We start from the raw sequence: 12,626 nt of genomic DNA, 5'->3' as shown, positions 1-12,626 counted from the left end.
GCAGGATTACTTTCAGACATAGTATTCAGTTATCAGTTGCATTGCTTTTATTGAGTAATCTTAACGACACTGTTGTACAGATCAGATCTCGAGTGATTTTATATCGTCATATCGCTCGCTCCAACCTGCAAATCTACAAATACCCTACACACATCTACACATCTACAAGTTCAGTGGGTCCAATTGATCCAAAATGTTTTATTAAATTTACATGAAACCCTTTAATAGAACAATTACAGTGGAATACACACTCATTCAAACTAGTATATTTAAAAATACATCTTCAATTCTTTTCAAAGTCAATATCTTTATGCAAATTCTACCCCTACATATTCGATTTTGATTAAATTGTGATTATTCTCACAGCCCTAATTGCCACAGGTTCGTGATAAATTCTCGGTAAAGACCTTCTGCAGCTAATTAAACCCTCCCGCTGTGATGGAGACAGTTAGAGGGCATTAGTAGGACTCAGCACCAGACTGAGACCAGGACTGTGGAACATGTGGGACCAGGACTGGGACCACGTGAGACCAAGGTTTGGACCGACTCCACGATCCTTCACCAGGCTGACCCGGGCTCCGACAGAAACCACAGTTTACAAAGCCACCTCCAGCTCCTAAACTCCATTAAGAGAGACGCCTAGAGGACACCGCGCTGACCTATGTCGTCCGCTCTGAATCAGCGTTTTATCTCCGGTATGTTTCTGCTGGACTCTGTGACTTGTGGCTATAGATTTTAATCATAGGAAAGGTATATTAATCTACTGTGCCCTTCAAAGCCACCACTGACAAATATGACCAACAAGCGGGATGCAGTAGAAAGTATCTTTCTGTTATTAAAGGACCTCTATCCGAGCGCTTAAGTTCAGATTGTTAGTCCTGGTCCAAACTCATTACTGACAGATTTTTTAACACCTTCACCACCACGGTACTTTAACAATACTTGATTGCCAATACTGAGACCTGAACGATGCATATATTAAAATATTTGCCATCTAGAACCAGAAAACACGGTTCTCACGGGCCAATCCGATACTTTTTGGAATACAGTAAGTAATTTTGATGAATAATATGTTTACCTGAATGCAGTATTAAGTAACTTGTTTACCATAATAAATCCTGTCCGTAGTCCCTCTGGGGGTAAAACAAGTGTTAATGGGATGATTAGGGGGTCTTTCATCTCCCCCGGTGTCTCTGGCCAGAAACCCACAATTGCAACGGGCAAAGCTAACTGTGGGCTAGCGCCACTTAAACAGTATTTGCAGCTAAGTTTGAGTGAGATGAAGGGCCCGATCTTGTGCATCAAAAGACGATAGCGTGACATTTTGCGCTCAGTCGGAGCGCACTTTGTGATCTTGCCACTCCAGACTTAGCGCATTTAAGTGGGTGGAGACACACATCTTCCTCCAACCAGATCGACTCCGCGTCCAGGAGAGTGGTTGTGTGGGGTGAACATGTGCTTTTGTTTTGCTTCGCGTTCACGCGAAGCGCGGGCAGATCCGCGCCACAGCGGACGCTGTAGCTCTTTTTCTCTCGAGACGTGAACATCGTTTAGCTCACGATGGGGTAAATAAAGTTTTTAGTTTGACCTGTGAGAGCCTAAGGCTTAAGAAAGAACGCAAGACAGCGCAATGTAAACGAGGAAGTGAATGTCAGCCGTGTTTCCATCAGTGCAGTCACCTCCTCTTGTGACGCCCCCTCACAGGTGGCGGAGGCGAATGGCACATATAGCGCCGCCACTCGGAAAATAATTCACCAAGAGCCTGCGCCGCCACAAGATCTGGCCCAAAGTGTCTCCATTGTGTAATTGGATGTACAATATTCCTCTCTCCCTTTGTCTTTTCTGTCAGCGTAGTATTTACTCTCACGGACAATTAATGAGTAAAAAACACAACATACTATGACACCTGCAGTGGCGCTTATGGCCTCTAGGGGCATGAGTTACTTGGTACTGCTTTAAAAAGAAAAGGGCCATGTGTCCAAAGTTTACAAATGCCTTTTGACATTTTTTGAAGTGGTGGAGATTGAAAAGTGCATGAAGAATGGAAAACAAAGCAGTGCATGATAAAAATGCCTCCAAAAATATTGCCATGCTTGATAATAGGGCTGTGCAATTAATTGAAATTCAATTATTCGATTCTTTATTACACTAGCCAATTACAAAAATAGGTTTGTTTGTGTGAGCGCGTCTGATTGGCTGAACTACCAGCGCAGCGTGATAGAGCTGTTGTATTTGTCGGGATAACTTGCAGAATCTTTGTCTTCGCTTTTGAGATAAAGATACTGATAAGTGCTCACCTTTGGCTGAAAGGAGAACAGCTGTTTAGAAGCCGCAGGCCGAAATTCAGCTCCATATAATAGAGAACATTTTTCCAATAAATGAATAATTATGAGCTGTGATTTGGTCGAAGCCTCAACTTGTCAGTAGCTTCATTAATAACAACGGCTTACACTTGTATTGCACTTTACAAGCCTGTGTCACAAGTCCCTCAAAGTACTACATAGTAGTCATTATTCATTCTCTCCACACTCGGTGGTAAGCTGTTATTGAAGCCATAGCCGCCCTGGGGCAGACTGTCCATTTACCACGTATATAATGTGTTGTTCATATCCTGAACTTTTATTTTGTCAGGGCCCTCTGCTGGACACGTATGGAACTCTTTCCTTTTTTTTAAAGTTAATGCCCCCTAGTGGCTAGAATGAGCATTCTGGTTATTCTTTTAAAAAACTTTGCACAGGAATGGGCTAGAGACTTACTTTTTCTTCTTTTACATACTCTGGAATTTATGCTCTACAGGGCAGGGGCCGAATTAAATCATCTCGCAAGCCAGATTAGGCCCATGGACCATATGTTTGAAACCCCTGCTCTATATCCTTTGCCCTGGCGCTGGTTTTGTGTAGCAGAGTCTAAAACCAATGTCACAAACGGAGCTCAAAGCAAACTCGCATAATTTCATGCCGCGAGGATTTGTGTTTCCTTCACATTTCACGTGCTAATGGCAAAGGCTTTGGTCCGACATAAACAAACAGCGCTGTGTGATGATGTCATCAGGCCGCTAGGATTGCAATTGCTAAAAACGGTTCATAATATGCCTTTTTTATATTTACTTCTACTACTTCTACAAAACTGTGCAAGTGACATGGAGTCAGTATTCTATCATTATCTTTACTTACATATGAACCCTACAGTCCTTTGGGTAAGCATTATCAAGAAAAAAATATCCACATATCACTGAAAAAGCTGCAAGTCTATAAAGGTTGTAATGTACTGCGACGTCAAGGCGATGATTAAAAATTTACTGTTAAGTGTAAACTTAAGATTTATATGTCACCAAGTATACAATGTGCCTCCCTGAATCTAATATATGGCCCGCCAATGTGTGTCTGCTCCTTTGGCGTGTCCTTCTCACTCCCCTCTACTGCCCCTGAATACTAATTAACTCTGCCTTAACGAGATCCGTCCACACTCAGCGGCCGCCATCTTAAATACTCCACTGACTTTTACTTAAATGTCAAACTTGTGAATCGAGAGCCGCTGTGAAACGAAAAGCAGCTTTAAGTGCTTTGGTCGCACCGAAGATGAATGGGCGAGACTCCTGCCACGTCTGCAGGGCCGCGGCGAGCTTTAAAGGGGGCTCTGTGGGGGAAGCCGGGACAGCCACCATAGCATTGATGTTTTATACAATTTGAAATGGGAAAATTATGGAAAAGAGTGTAAGGAGTGAGAATGATAACACCATATATACAAGCTTTAACTTTTAACTAACGACATAGTAACAAATCGATGCTGCTGTGACGTACACACACTTTGAGCACAGAACTGCTTAGATGATTTATTGGCTTTCTCATTTACTTTGGTCATTTGTTCTACTGCAGTAGCACTCTGTATTTCCTGGAATTTGTTGCAAAATAAACAGAACAAATGACCAAAGTAAATAAGATTACTCAAAGCTTTCTGACTGAAGTGAAATTGATGGATGAGGGATCAATGTTATATCTTTGTTAAAAGTAGGGGGAGGCGCTTTTATTTTTTACTCTCATATAAAGGTGGCATTATTGTTACTGTTTAATGAACTGTACAAGTTACATGAGTGATCAGAGTTCCTAAAACACTTATAAAATACCTATAAATGCACTCTGTTGCTTGAATAACTTTACAGATTAACAATAATAAATACATATGCTGTTGAAGTCATGTTTCTTTCTAATTATTGAATAAGTTAGGGGCAAAAAATGTTTGTTTTTGCTTTTCGATTAAATTGCGATTAAGTAATTAAAGGGGCTAGATGCAAGTTCGCCATTTTATACTCACTACTGCCACCTCAGGTCTTACGCGTAACTGCAGTCTCTATATTAAACTTCGGACCTGAAGTAACACCTTTTTGAGTGACAGTGCAGGATTTTAGAGGCAGTTGTGGTGAACAGGTAAGCTCATTCTACACATTAGGACATTGCTGGCACATGTAGGGGGAGGAAAATACATAATTTTAGCATTTTTAAACTCCCTATAGTCCCTTTAAAGACCTGTAATTAACTTGATACATTTAAAAAAAAAAACGTTAATGAGTCTAAATGCGTGTGACCTGTAGTACGAGTGGAGACAGCTGGCAATTACTTCCAAACATAGGATAAAAAATGCTTTGAGGATAGTGTTACTTATAATTTACATTGACCATCACAACACTGCATAATGCTACGAGCAGTAATTTGTTCGTCTTTCAAAATGCAAGTACAAAAGAAAAAAATCTAGAAATCATGTGGAATTAGAAAATCCACCTCCACATGGAAATAGTTTGGCATTGTACATCAGCATTTCTCTCATGACTCAGTCCTTCTGTTTCTTGGGGCATCCTAGTGTCTTGGGGGCCCTATACTTAAAGGAACAGACCACTGATTTTACATACTGAGATATGTTCTTACCTGAGCTTAGACGAGTTGATGCGTAACTGTCTGGTGTTCGTGCATGCGCTCAGTCACACAAATGTTGTTAGCGTTTAGTCTCTCCCAGCAAAGATATAGCTCCAAACTGAAGCTACCAAGCTGTTCCACGTTTTCTCTATTTAAATACAGTGACGTGAAAAGTTACACGATCCAAGTATAGTTACACTAAATGAAGCATGTCGATTTTCTAAGCGGATTGAAAGTGGTACTATATTGTAAGGCATAACAACACTTTAGGAGACCTCGACTTTACCGCGTGGACGTCGAAGTGCTTATATCTGGAAACGGCCCTGTGCGTCTGGCAGTTCCAGTGTCCGCTTTGCCAAATGTACAGATTAATTTCGAGCTGTGCCGTTGTATTGGCGAGCCGTGATTAAGAAAACAAATCGATATCAGTGCGATGAGTCCGGGGGAAGGCTTAATTTGTTTCCAAAAAAGAGATGTTCCTTTATGAATGGGGGTCTCTGAATGGGCTCTTTGAAGTGTGACCGAGGAGATTGTGGTCATACATTTAGTTCGATCCACAGAGAAAGACAGTTTTATAATTACACACGAGTTCTGTGCTGGCCCTAATTTCCTCAACTTGTGTGTCCACTCCTGCTTTGATAAAGAATATAGTTTTGAACATAGCTGATATAATGGAGTACCCAGTTTAAACTGTGAAATGGCTCCAAACAGAATTCAATTTTCAGCTTTACCTCAGACAGATAAACGGCCACTGCCTGCAAGTTTCATTGGTCAGAACAGTATATTGGGAAATAGGGTGTAGGGAAAGACAGTCTGAGTCACAGTGGTGAGGTAGGCAAGTTGTCGAACATGTGTGCTCCAAACTTAGCCCTTGGCCATTCTGCAGAAGAATCGATGGCTTTTACACCACAGCAACTCATGAACTTTGTGGCCCAGAGACGTGCAACTTTTAAGCCTAAGACGCGCTAGAGGATTTTTGCAACTTAAGCTATTTTAAAACGGGATACAAAGTGCTCAGGCCACACACATGAGGACATTTCAACCTGAAAAGACCGGTGGTGGTAGGACGAGACCCGGGACAGCAATTTGGCCATGACGACGGGCAGAGTCGAGGAGAGGCCAGGCGGAGGAGGGGCGGAGGAGGGTCGCAGCACGGCCGAGTGATTGACCGGGCTTGAGCTGGGGGCCGTGATTATGATTGGTAAAGGCTGTCGCTGTCTGTGGCATCAGTGGGGAGGGGGCTCTGCTGAGGAGCAGTGGTTGGTTACTCGGCTGGTGACAAAAGCTTGGAGGCATCTCCAGGAGGTGGAGGTGTTCCTAGGAGGACTCAGGCAAACCTAGCCCTAAAATGGCTGCCATCAGAGTTTTTACAGATTACTCCAAAATACGTGAATGAGCCAAGGCAACAATTCAGGCATGTTTTTAATGAGGGAATGACATAATAACATGATGTAAAGCTTGAAAAAGTCGATTTTGCATAAAAACCCCCCTTTAAGTTCCTCAAAGTACTACATAGTAGTCATTATTCATTCAGTCCACACTTGGTGGTGGTAAGCTGTTATTGAATTAATGAAAGAAAGGACCGCACTCCTCGTCAGGATTAAATTTTATAGCCTGTCAGACGTTTCGGGGGTCTCCCTTCATCAGTGTCAGGCTGTTATTGAAGCCACAGCCGCCCTGGGGCATACTGTCCATTTACCTTATGGCTATATAATGTGTTGTTCATATCCTGAGCTCTTATTATGTCAGTGCCCTCTGCTGGAATTGTGGAACTCTTTCCTTTTTTTAAATGTAATGCCCCCTTGTGGCTTAAAAATTCATCACTTCGCACAGGAATGGACTAGAGACTTACATTTTTTTCACATTCTCTGGAATTTATGCTCTACAGGGCAGGGGCCGTATGTTCGACACCCCTGGTCTAAACTTTCACAGACCACACATATCATGAATGGGTTTATATACAGGCTGCTGCTTCCTAATATTGAAACATCATTTGTCTAATTCTCTGACTCGATTGCCGCAAATGGCCCACTCTCTTATGACAATTTGGAAAGACTAGTGTGTGTGCGCCCCAAATGGCACTTATCCAATTAGGTTTTTAAATCTTCTTTATACAATACATCATTAGCCTGATCAACACAAGTTGCTAATAATGAGCCACAGTGCACACTCAAGGACAAGGCTTTATTACACAATAGGATTCCTGAATGACAAGATTAAACATACTTGGCCTTTATCATTTCCCGATTAAAACATCAATGGTTACACTCCGCTGAAACACATCTTACAGCTCTGGGACTTATCTTACAAGATAATCACTCGCATTGTACAATCGGTGTCATTCAAGGCTTCACACAAAGCAACGAGAACTAAAGTCACCCTGAGTCTTTATCTGCACAGTGTCTATTATAACGAGATAAAAACTGGATATTAACATCTTGCCCTCAGCTGTTTGACCCAAATGGTTTTCTTTCTTGTGGGAATAAGAGGGACACATTCACAAATCAAATCTCCCCAAAGCGGCGGCAGCATTAGCCAAATGTCACCAAAATAAAGAGAGTGGAGCAGATTGACTCGGAGGGACATTTAGCGGAGTGTGCTTTGAGAACAACAGCGCTACAGTGGGAGATTAGGGGCGACCGCTGCAGCAGAATTCTTAATGTTTTTTTTCTAGTTGGACATATTGAGAAACTATAATGAAGGGGAAATTGCGCATTGTAATTAGGCCTGGAGCAAAATTTGTATTGTGTTTCATTCTCACGGGTTTGAGTTAAATTCGTTGATTTCTTCCACTACTTCTAACGTGCTCTGTTGTGTATTTGTTGGATTTGGTTGCGTTAGTGAAGCATGGAACTTTCCTCAGCATTTTAAAAGCTCATAAACCTCCACTGGACCCATTGATGGCAGCTCTGCACTCAAATAAGTACCGTATTTTCCGGACTGTAAGTCGCACTTTTTTTCATAGTTTGGGAGCCTTTTACTTCGGAGCGACGAGTATGTGATTTTTTTCCTTTTTTTAAATTCAAATGTATAATTTCACGTGCCGCTAGAGGGAACTGCAGGCTAATCAAGCAGAAGAAAGAAAGTTTGGAGTGAGCGAGAAGCGGCGGTTACTCTAAGAAAACAAAACAAAGCTAATCATGGGCTAAAAGCTCGATGGCGACAGCGAGAGGAACGAGTTTGGAAATGGGAGCTTGAAAAAAGTGCTGCCGGGAGAGGCTTGTCAACAGTGCAGTTACGCCTCCGCGATTGTTTAGAAGTGACACAGAGGGTGAAGATTTCAATAGATTTAGTGATTTGGAGTGAGATCGCGAGTTTTGTTCTATTATTATGCTTCATGTAGCTAACCATCAATGTTAGCATATCAAACTCCTATTAAGCCTGTTGTTTTTTTCTTCATTAGGCATTTTTTGACGAGTGCATCCGGAGCGACTTATAGTCCGGAAAACACAGTAATTAGTAAATAAGTAGGTGCTTTATTTGTCATTGTACAAGCGTTCAATGTGGGCCAACCTGACCCGCATGTTTTTGGAGCTCGTGGAAACTGTAACCTGGATGAAACCTGGCCGACTGCCTTCAGTCTCATCTTATCCTCTGACACAATGCACCACTTCCTGGGTTTGTCTCTGTTTCAGAGCGTGGTGTCCTGCACTGGTCAGCTCCACCTTCTCCACCCCCTGTTCCTCCTGCACAGCTCCTTCCGCTCCACAACAGTCTTTCACCATCTTCTGGGAAAAGCTTGGCAGTTAATCTGTTTTATTCTCCAGTGAATGTCCATTAGCCAGAACACTAGCGATAGAAGGCATGTATGGCTTAACTGTGAGCCCTGATACCTCCTCGTTTGTCCCTTTTTTGTTTCCTGTAGCGCCTTTTGTGACGCCTCCACTGTCCTGCAGGTGTGAGCAGCTATTGGTGCCTCTTCAGTGTCTCACAAGACGAAATTTGTAGGTCTCAAATAGCTTTAATTACGACACCATAGATGTGTTAGCATGCAGTTAGCAAACATGTCTGCTAGTAGTAACCTTTTAGCATGTACAAATGTCATTGCTGACTTCAAGGGGCGCACCAACTTCACGTTGAGATGTAAACCAATGCAGCCCATGTCTTTTCCACATTATTTCAAGTTTCTAAACGTAGAAAAGTGCTTACCCTCTAAATAGAACAAGAAAAGCAGTCTAGTCTTGATTTACCAGGCTATATTTTCTTTTGGTTTGCCAAACTAAATTAGCTTACTTGCATTTAATGTCGGAGCCCTAACTACTTTGCAACTATAAAAATACTTCTATATCCAATGAATTCGAGCCAGTTACTTCGAGTCTGCTTTGCCCCAGCGCCTTGCCCTTAAAATAACATGGAGTGTTGGATTAATGCAGCCGTCAGTTTTAGATCCGTCTAAATCTGTCGACAAGAGTTTAAACTTTGTGTAACGGTCCCGGGGGCAGATGGAGCTGGAGTCCAAACCCCGACAGAGGAACATCCTTCATGCTGAGATTAGCTTTTAATTAAGACTATTAATATTTGCGCTGGCGCCGCTGAGCCGCCGCAGTGATGGAGTGAAGTGACAGTCGAGGAAGAGTTTGAATGAGAAGGACTTTGGTTCAAAATGACAGTTATGTCAGATCTTACTGTGTAATACGAACACGGCTTCAAACAGCAGGTGTGGGCTGGCGTAGTATTGTATTTAGCAAGTATCCATGGGTTTGAAGCGATACAAAATTTGACTGCTGCCATTGATATACAGAGCAAAATATTCCATCTTCTGAAAGGTCAAAAGGAAATGGCGTCTGCAAAAGGAAAACACAAATGGCGTGAAAGTTTTTGTGTCAAATCGAGCTTTTTTCCCGTAATGTTGTTTGCCTTAGGGCTGCAAGATTCATCACAAACTCATTTCAGTGCTTTTATTTTAAAAAGAAAGTTGCAGAGCTAAGCGTAATTGCAAATAGGGCTGGATAATTCATGGAAATTTCATCTAAATCGCAATTTTTTCTTGGTCAATCTCAATATTATTATACATTAGACTTGAACCTCTTACTCTTCCGCCTTAACCGAGTGCATTTTCTCCAGTTCAGCTTTACCCATATCCATAAGGTCACAGCCTACAGGCAAGTGTAACACCTCATTTGAAAGCTAAGACCTCCAAAAGTCATCTAAGGGTGAAGGGAGAGAGGGATAATGTACATCCAATTATACAATGGAAATTTTTTTTTTTACTCAAACTTGGCTGTAAATACTGTTTAAAGTGACACTAGCCCACAGTTAGCATGTTAGCTTATTCTTCTGGAGCTTTTTCCTCACGTTGTCATCACATTTTATCCGCATTTTAATCGCTTTTTGAGACTTTCTTTTTTTGCTCTTTTATCACGTTTTTGTTCCACCCTTTTTTTTTAATTGAATTTGTCACATTTTCACCACTTTTCTGTCACTTTTCTGTTGCTCTTTTTTGGATTTTTTGTTGCATTTTCATCGCTTTTTTGTCTAATTTTTGTTGCTATTTTGAGACACTTTTTTCAAGAAGATTTGGGTGAAGCCAAACTGGAGAAAATGTGCTCAGTTCAGGTGGGGGTTAAGAGGTTAAAGTAGTACTAAGTAACGTGTTTACTTTAATAAATCCTTTTCGTAGTCCCTGTGCGGGTAATACAAGTGTTTATGGGATGATTGGAGGGTCTTTCATCTCCCCCTGGTGTCTCTGGACAGAAAACCATGTTTGCAACTTGACTGCCACCGGACCGGAGCCACCAATACACACTAATAGAATCACAAAGAAAAAGCTAGCATGCTAACGGGCAAAGCTAACTGCGGGCTAACGTCACTCAAACAGTATTTACAGCAAAGTTTCAGTGAACCAAAAATATTTCCATTGTATAATTGGATGTACAATATCCCTCTCTCCCTTTGTCTTTTCTGTCAGCGTAGTATTTACTCTCCAAGACAATTAATAAGTTAAAAAATCGCAGCTTACTACGGCACCTGCAGTTACGCTTATGGCCTCTAGGGGCAAGAGTTACTTAGTACTGCTTTAAAGTCTCTGGCAGTTTTAGGGTTTGGTTGAGCCAATGGAACATGTTTATGTGTTAAATGATATGGAGGAAAGCATTTGTTTTTGTTTGAGCTGAGGTCTGTTTAAAAGGTACGTCTAAATTCATGAATAATAGAAAAATAAAATTGAATATTGAATATATGAGAAAATTGATTCATTTTTTGGCTATATCGTCCAGCCTGAATTGCAATAGTTCTTCACAAAAAAGTCACAAAGAGATTTGTACTGAAAGATTATAGGAAAGGTTTTTAAAAGTCGTCGCTAGCTACTTCTGGTCTGCAAACCCAGACTTTATTCTCCTCAAATAGGGAGGAGGTAGCGTTGCCATCAGCCGCACCTGTTTCATTAACCAAAGTAGTCTGCAGAGTTTTCATAGTCCACACACGTTCACTAGACTTTCAGCACTTAAAATGCTTTTTCTGTACGCTCCAGTCCCCACAGTTATCAATTGCACATTATCTTAATTCCAAAAGTATTTCTGTAAGCTCAAATTAAACAGCCGTATTAAATCTTTGCTCGTGAAGACTCTCGGCTCCTAAGCCTCTTCTGTCTGTGTTTCAGTTGGCGTGAACATGTTCTACATCTGCCTGATCGTGTATCTGTACGGAGACCTGGCCATCTACGCCGCAGCCGTGCCCATCTCGCTCATGGAGGTCGCCTGGTGAGTAAACGCTCAGGTCTATTAGCTGTGGCTGTGCGGGTTCCCAGACTTGATGAGGACGTGCTCACCACTGGATAAAAAAATCTTGACTCCTCTTGGATCATTTTATCTGTTTATTTGTAGATCAGGTGACAACTTTAAACAAGAAAACAAAATAACCCAGTGCAAGTTTTACAGGTAACAGACAAGTATTAGTTTTAGTTTAGCACAACGACAGGTTATCATTTAAGTGGCAAGTCAAGTTTAGCTTTGGAATTACAGCAGAGTTTAACTTCATCAGGTAAGTCTACATTTTACAGCTGTCGGTGACACAATTAACATTTACCACTGTGTGAATTTTACCTGACCTGAACCAAGCACATTTTCTCTAGTTTGGCATGGCCCAATTCTAAAATCTTAAAAAAAAACTAAAAGCTATCACTTTTGTAGGTCTTAGCTTTCAAATGAGGCATTACACTGTTGCTCTCCAGTTGAGAAGCTTGGAGATGTGGGTGAAACCGAACTGGAGAAAATGCCTATTTCAGGATTTTTGACATAGGGCCTCATTTCCTAGTTATCCACTGTTGCTGATTTCTGGAGATATTTTTTTTGTAATTCATGCAGTTCTTATATTTGAAGAGTTTCGTGGCGCTAGGCTAATGCAAGGCTAGTGCATTTCTATGGTATCAGCTAGCCTGCATTAAAACAATAATAATATTTTTTGGAATATAACATGCATCACATGAATGATCGCATTTTGAGGGACTATTTTCTAGCAGATCACTCCGCCGCTGCGTAGCTTATACAAACACGAAGCGGATGCTGCTCAAATATAAGTTATTTTAAATGCAAAATGGTTACAATGATTCTATCGACACAGACATTTATATGGTTAGTCTGGCGTTATAAGTGATTTGCCTCAGGTGCAATGTGGAGCGGGTCAGACTGTTTTTAATGCAGGCTAGCTGATATCGTAGAAATGCACTAGCCTAGCACTAGCCTAGCGCCACGGAACTCTTCAAATATAAGAACTGCTTGAATT

General features: G+C 41.4%; 1 protein-coding gene across 2 annotated transcripts in view; it reads left to right on the top strand.

Annotated features, from left to right (window-relative positions):
- Positions 1-12,626, top strand: part of tmem104 (transmembrane protein 104) — a 116,615-nt gene that overhangs the window by 21,355 nt on the left and 82,634 nt on the right. For both annotated transcript variants that reach the window (XM_079564487.1, XM_079564488.1), the window contains exon 7: positions 11,506-11,605. In XM_079564487.1, the coding sequence (XP_079420613.1) occupies positions 11,506-11,605 (100 nt within the window). The remainder of the gene's footprint in view (positions 1-11,505; positions 11,606-12,626) is intronic.

The sequence above is a fragment of the Gobius niger genome (assembly GCF_951799975.1).
Source record: "Gobius niger genome assembly, chromosome: 10".
Taxonomy (NCBI): Eukaryota; Metazoa; Chordata; class Actinopteri; order Gobiiformes; family Gobiidae; genus Gobius; species Gobius niger.
The sequence above is the reverse complement of the archived record's forward strand: the minus strand, read 5'-3'. Positions and strand labels throughout refer to the sequence as shown.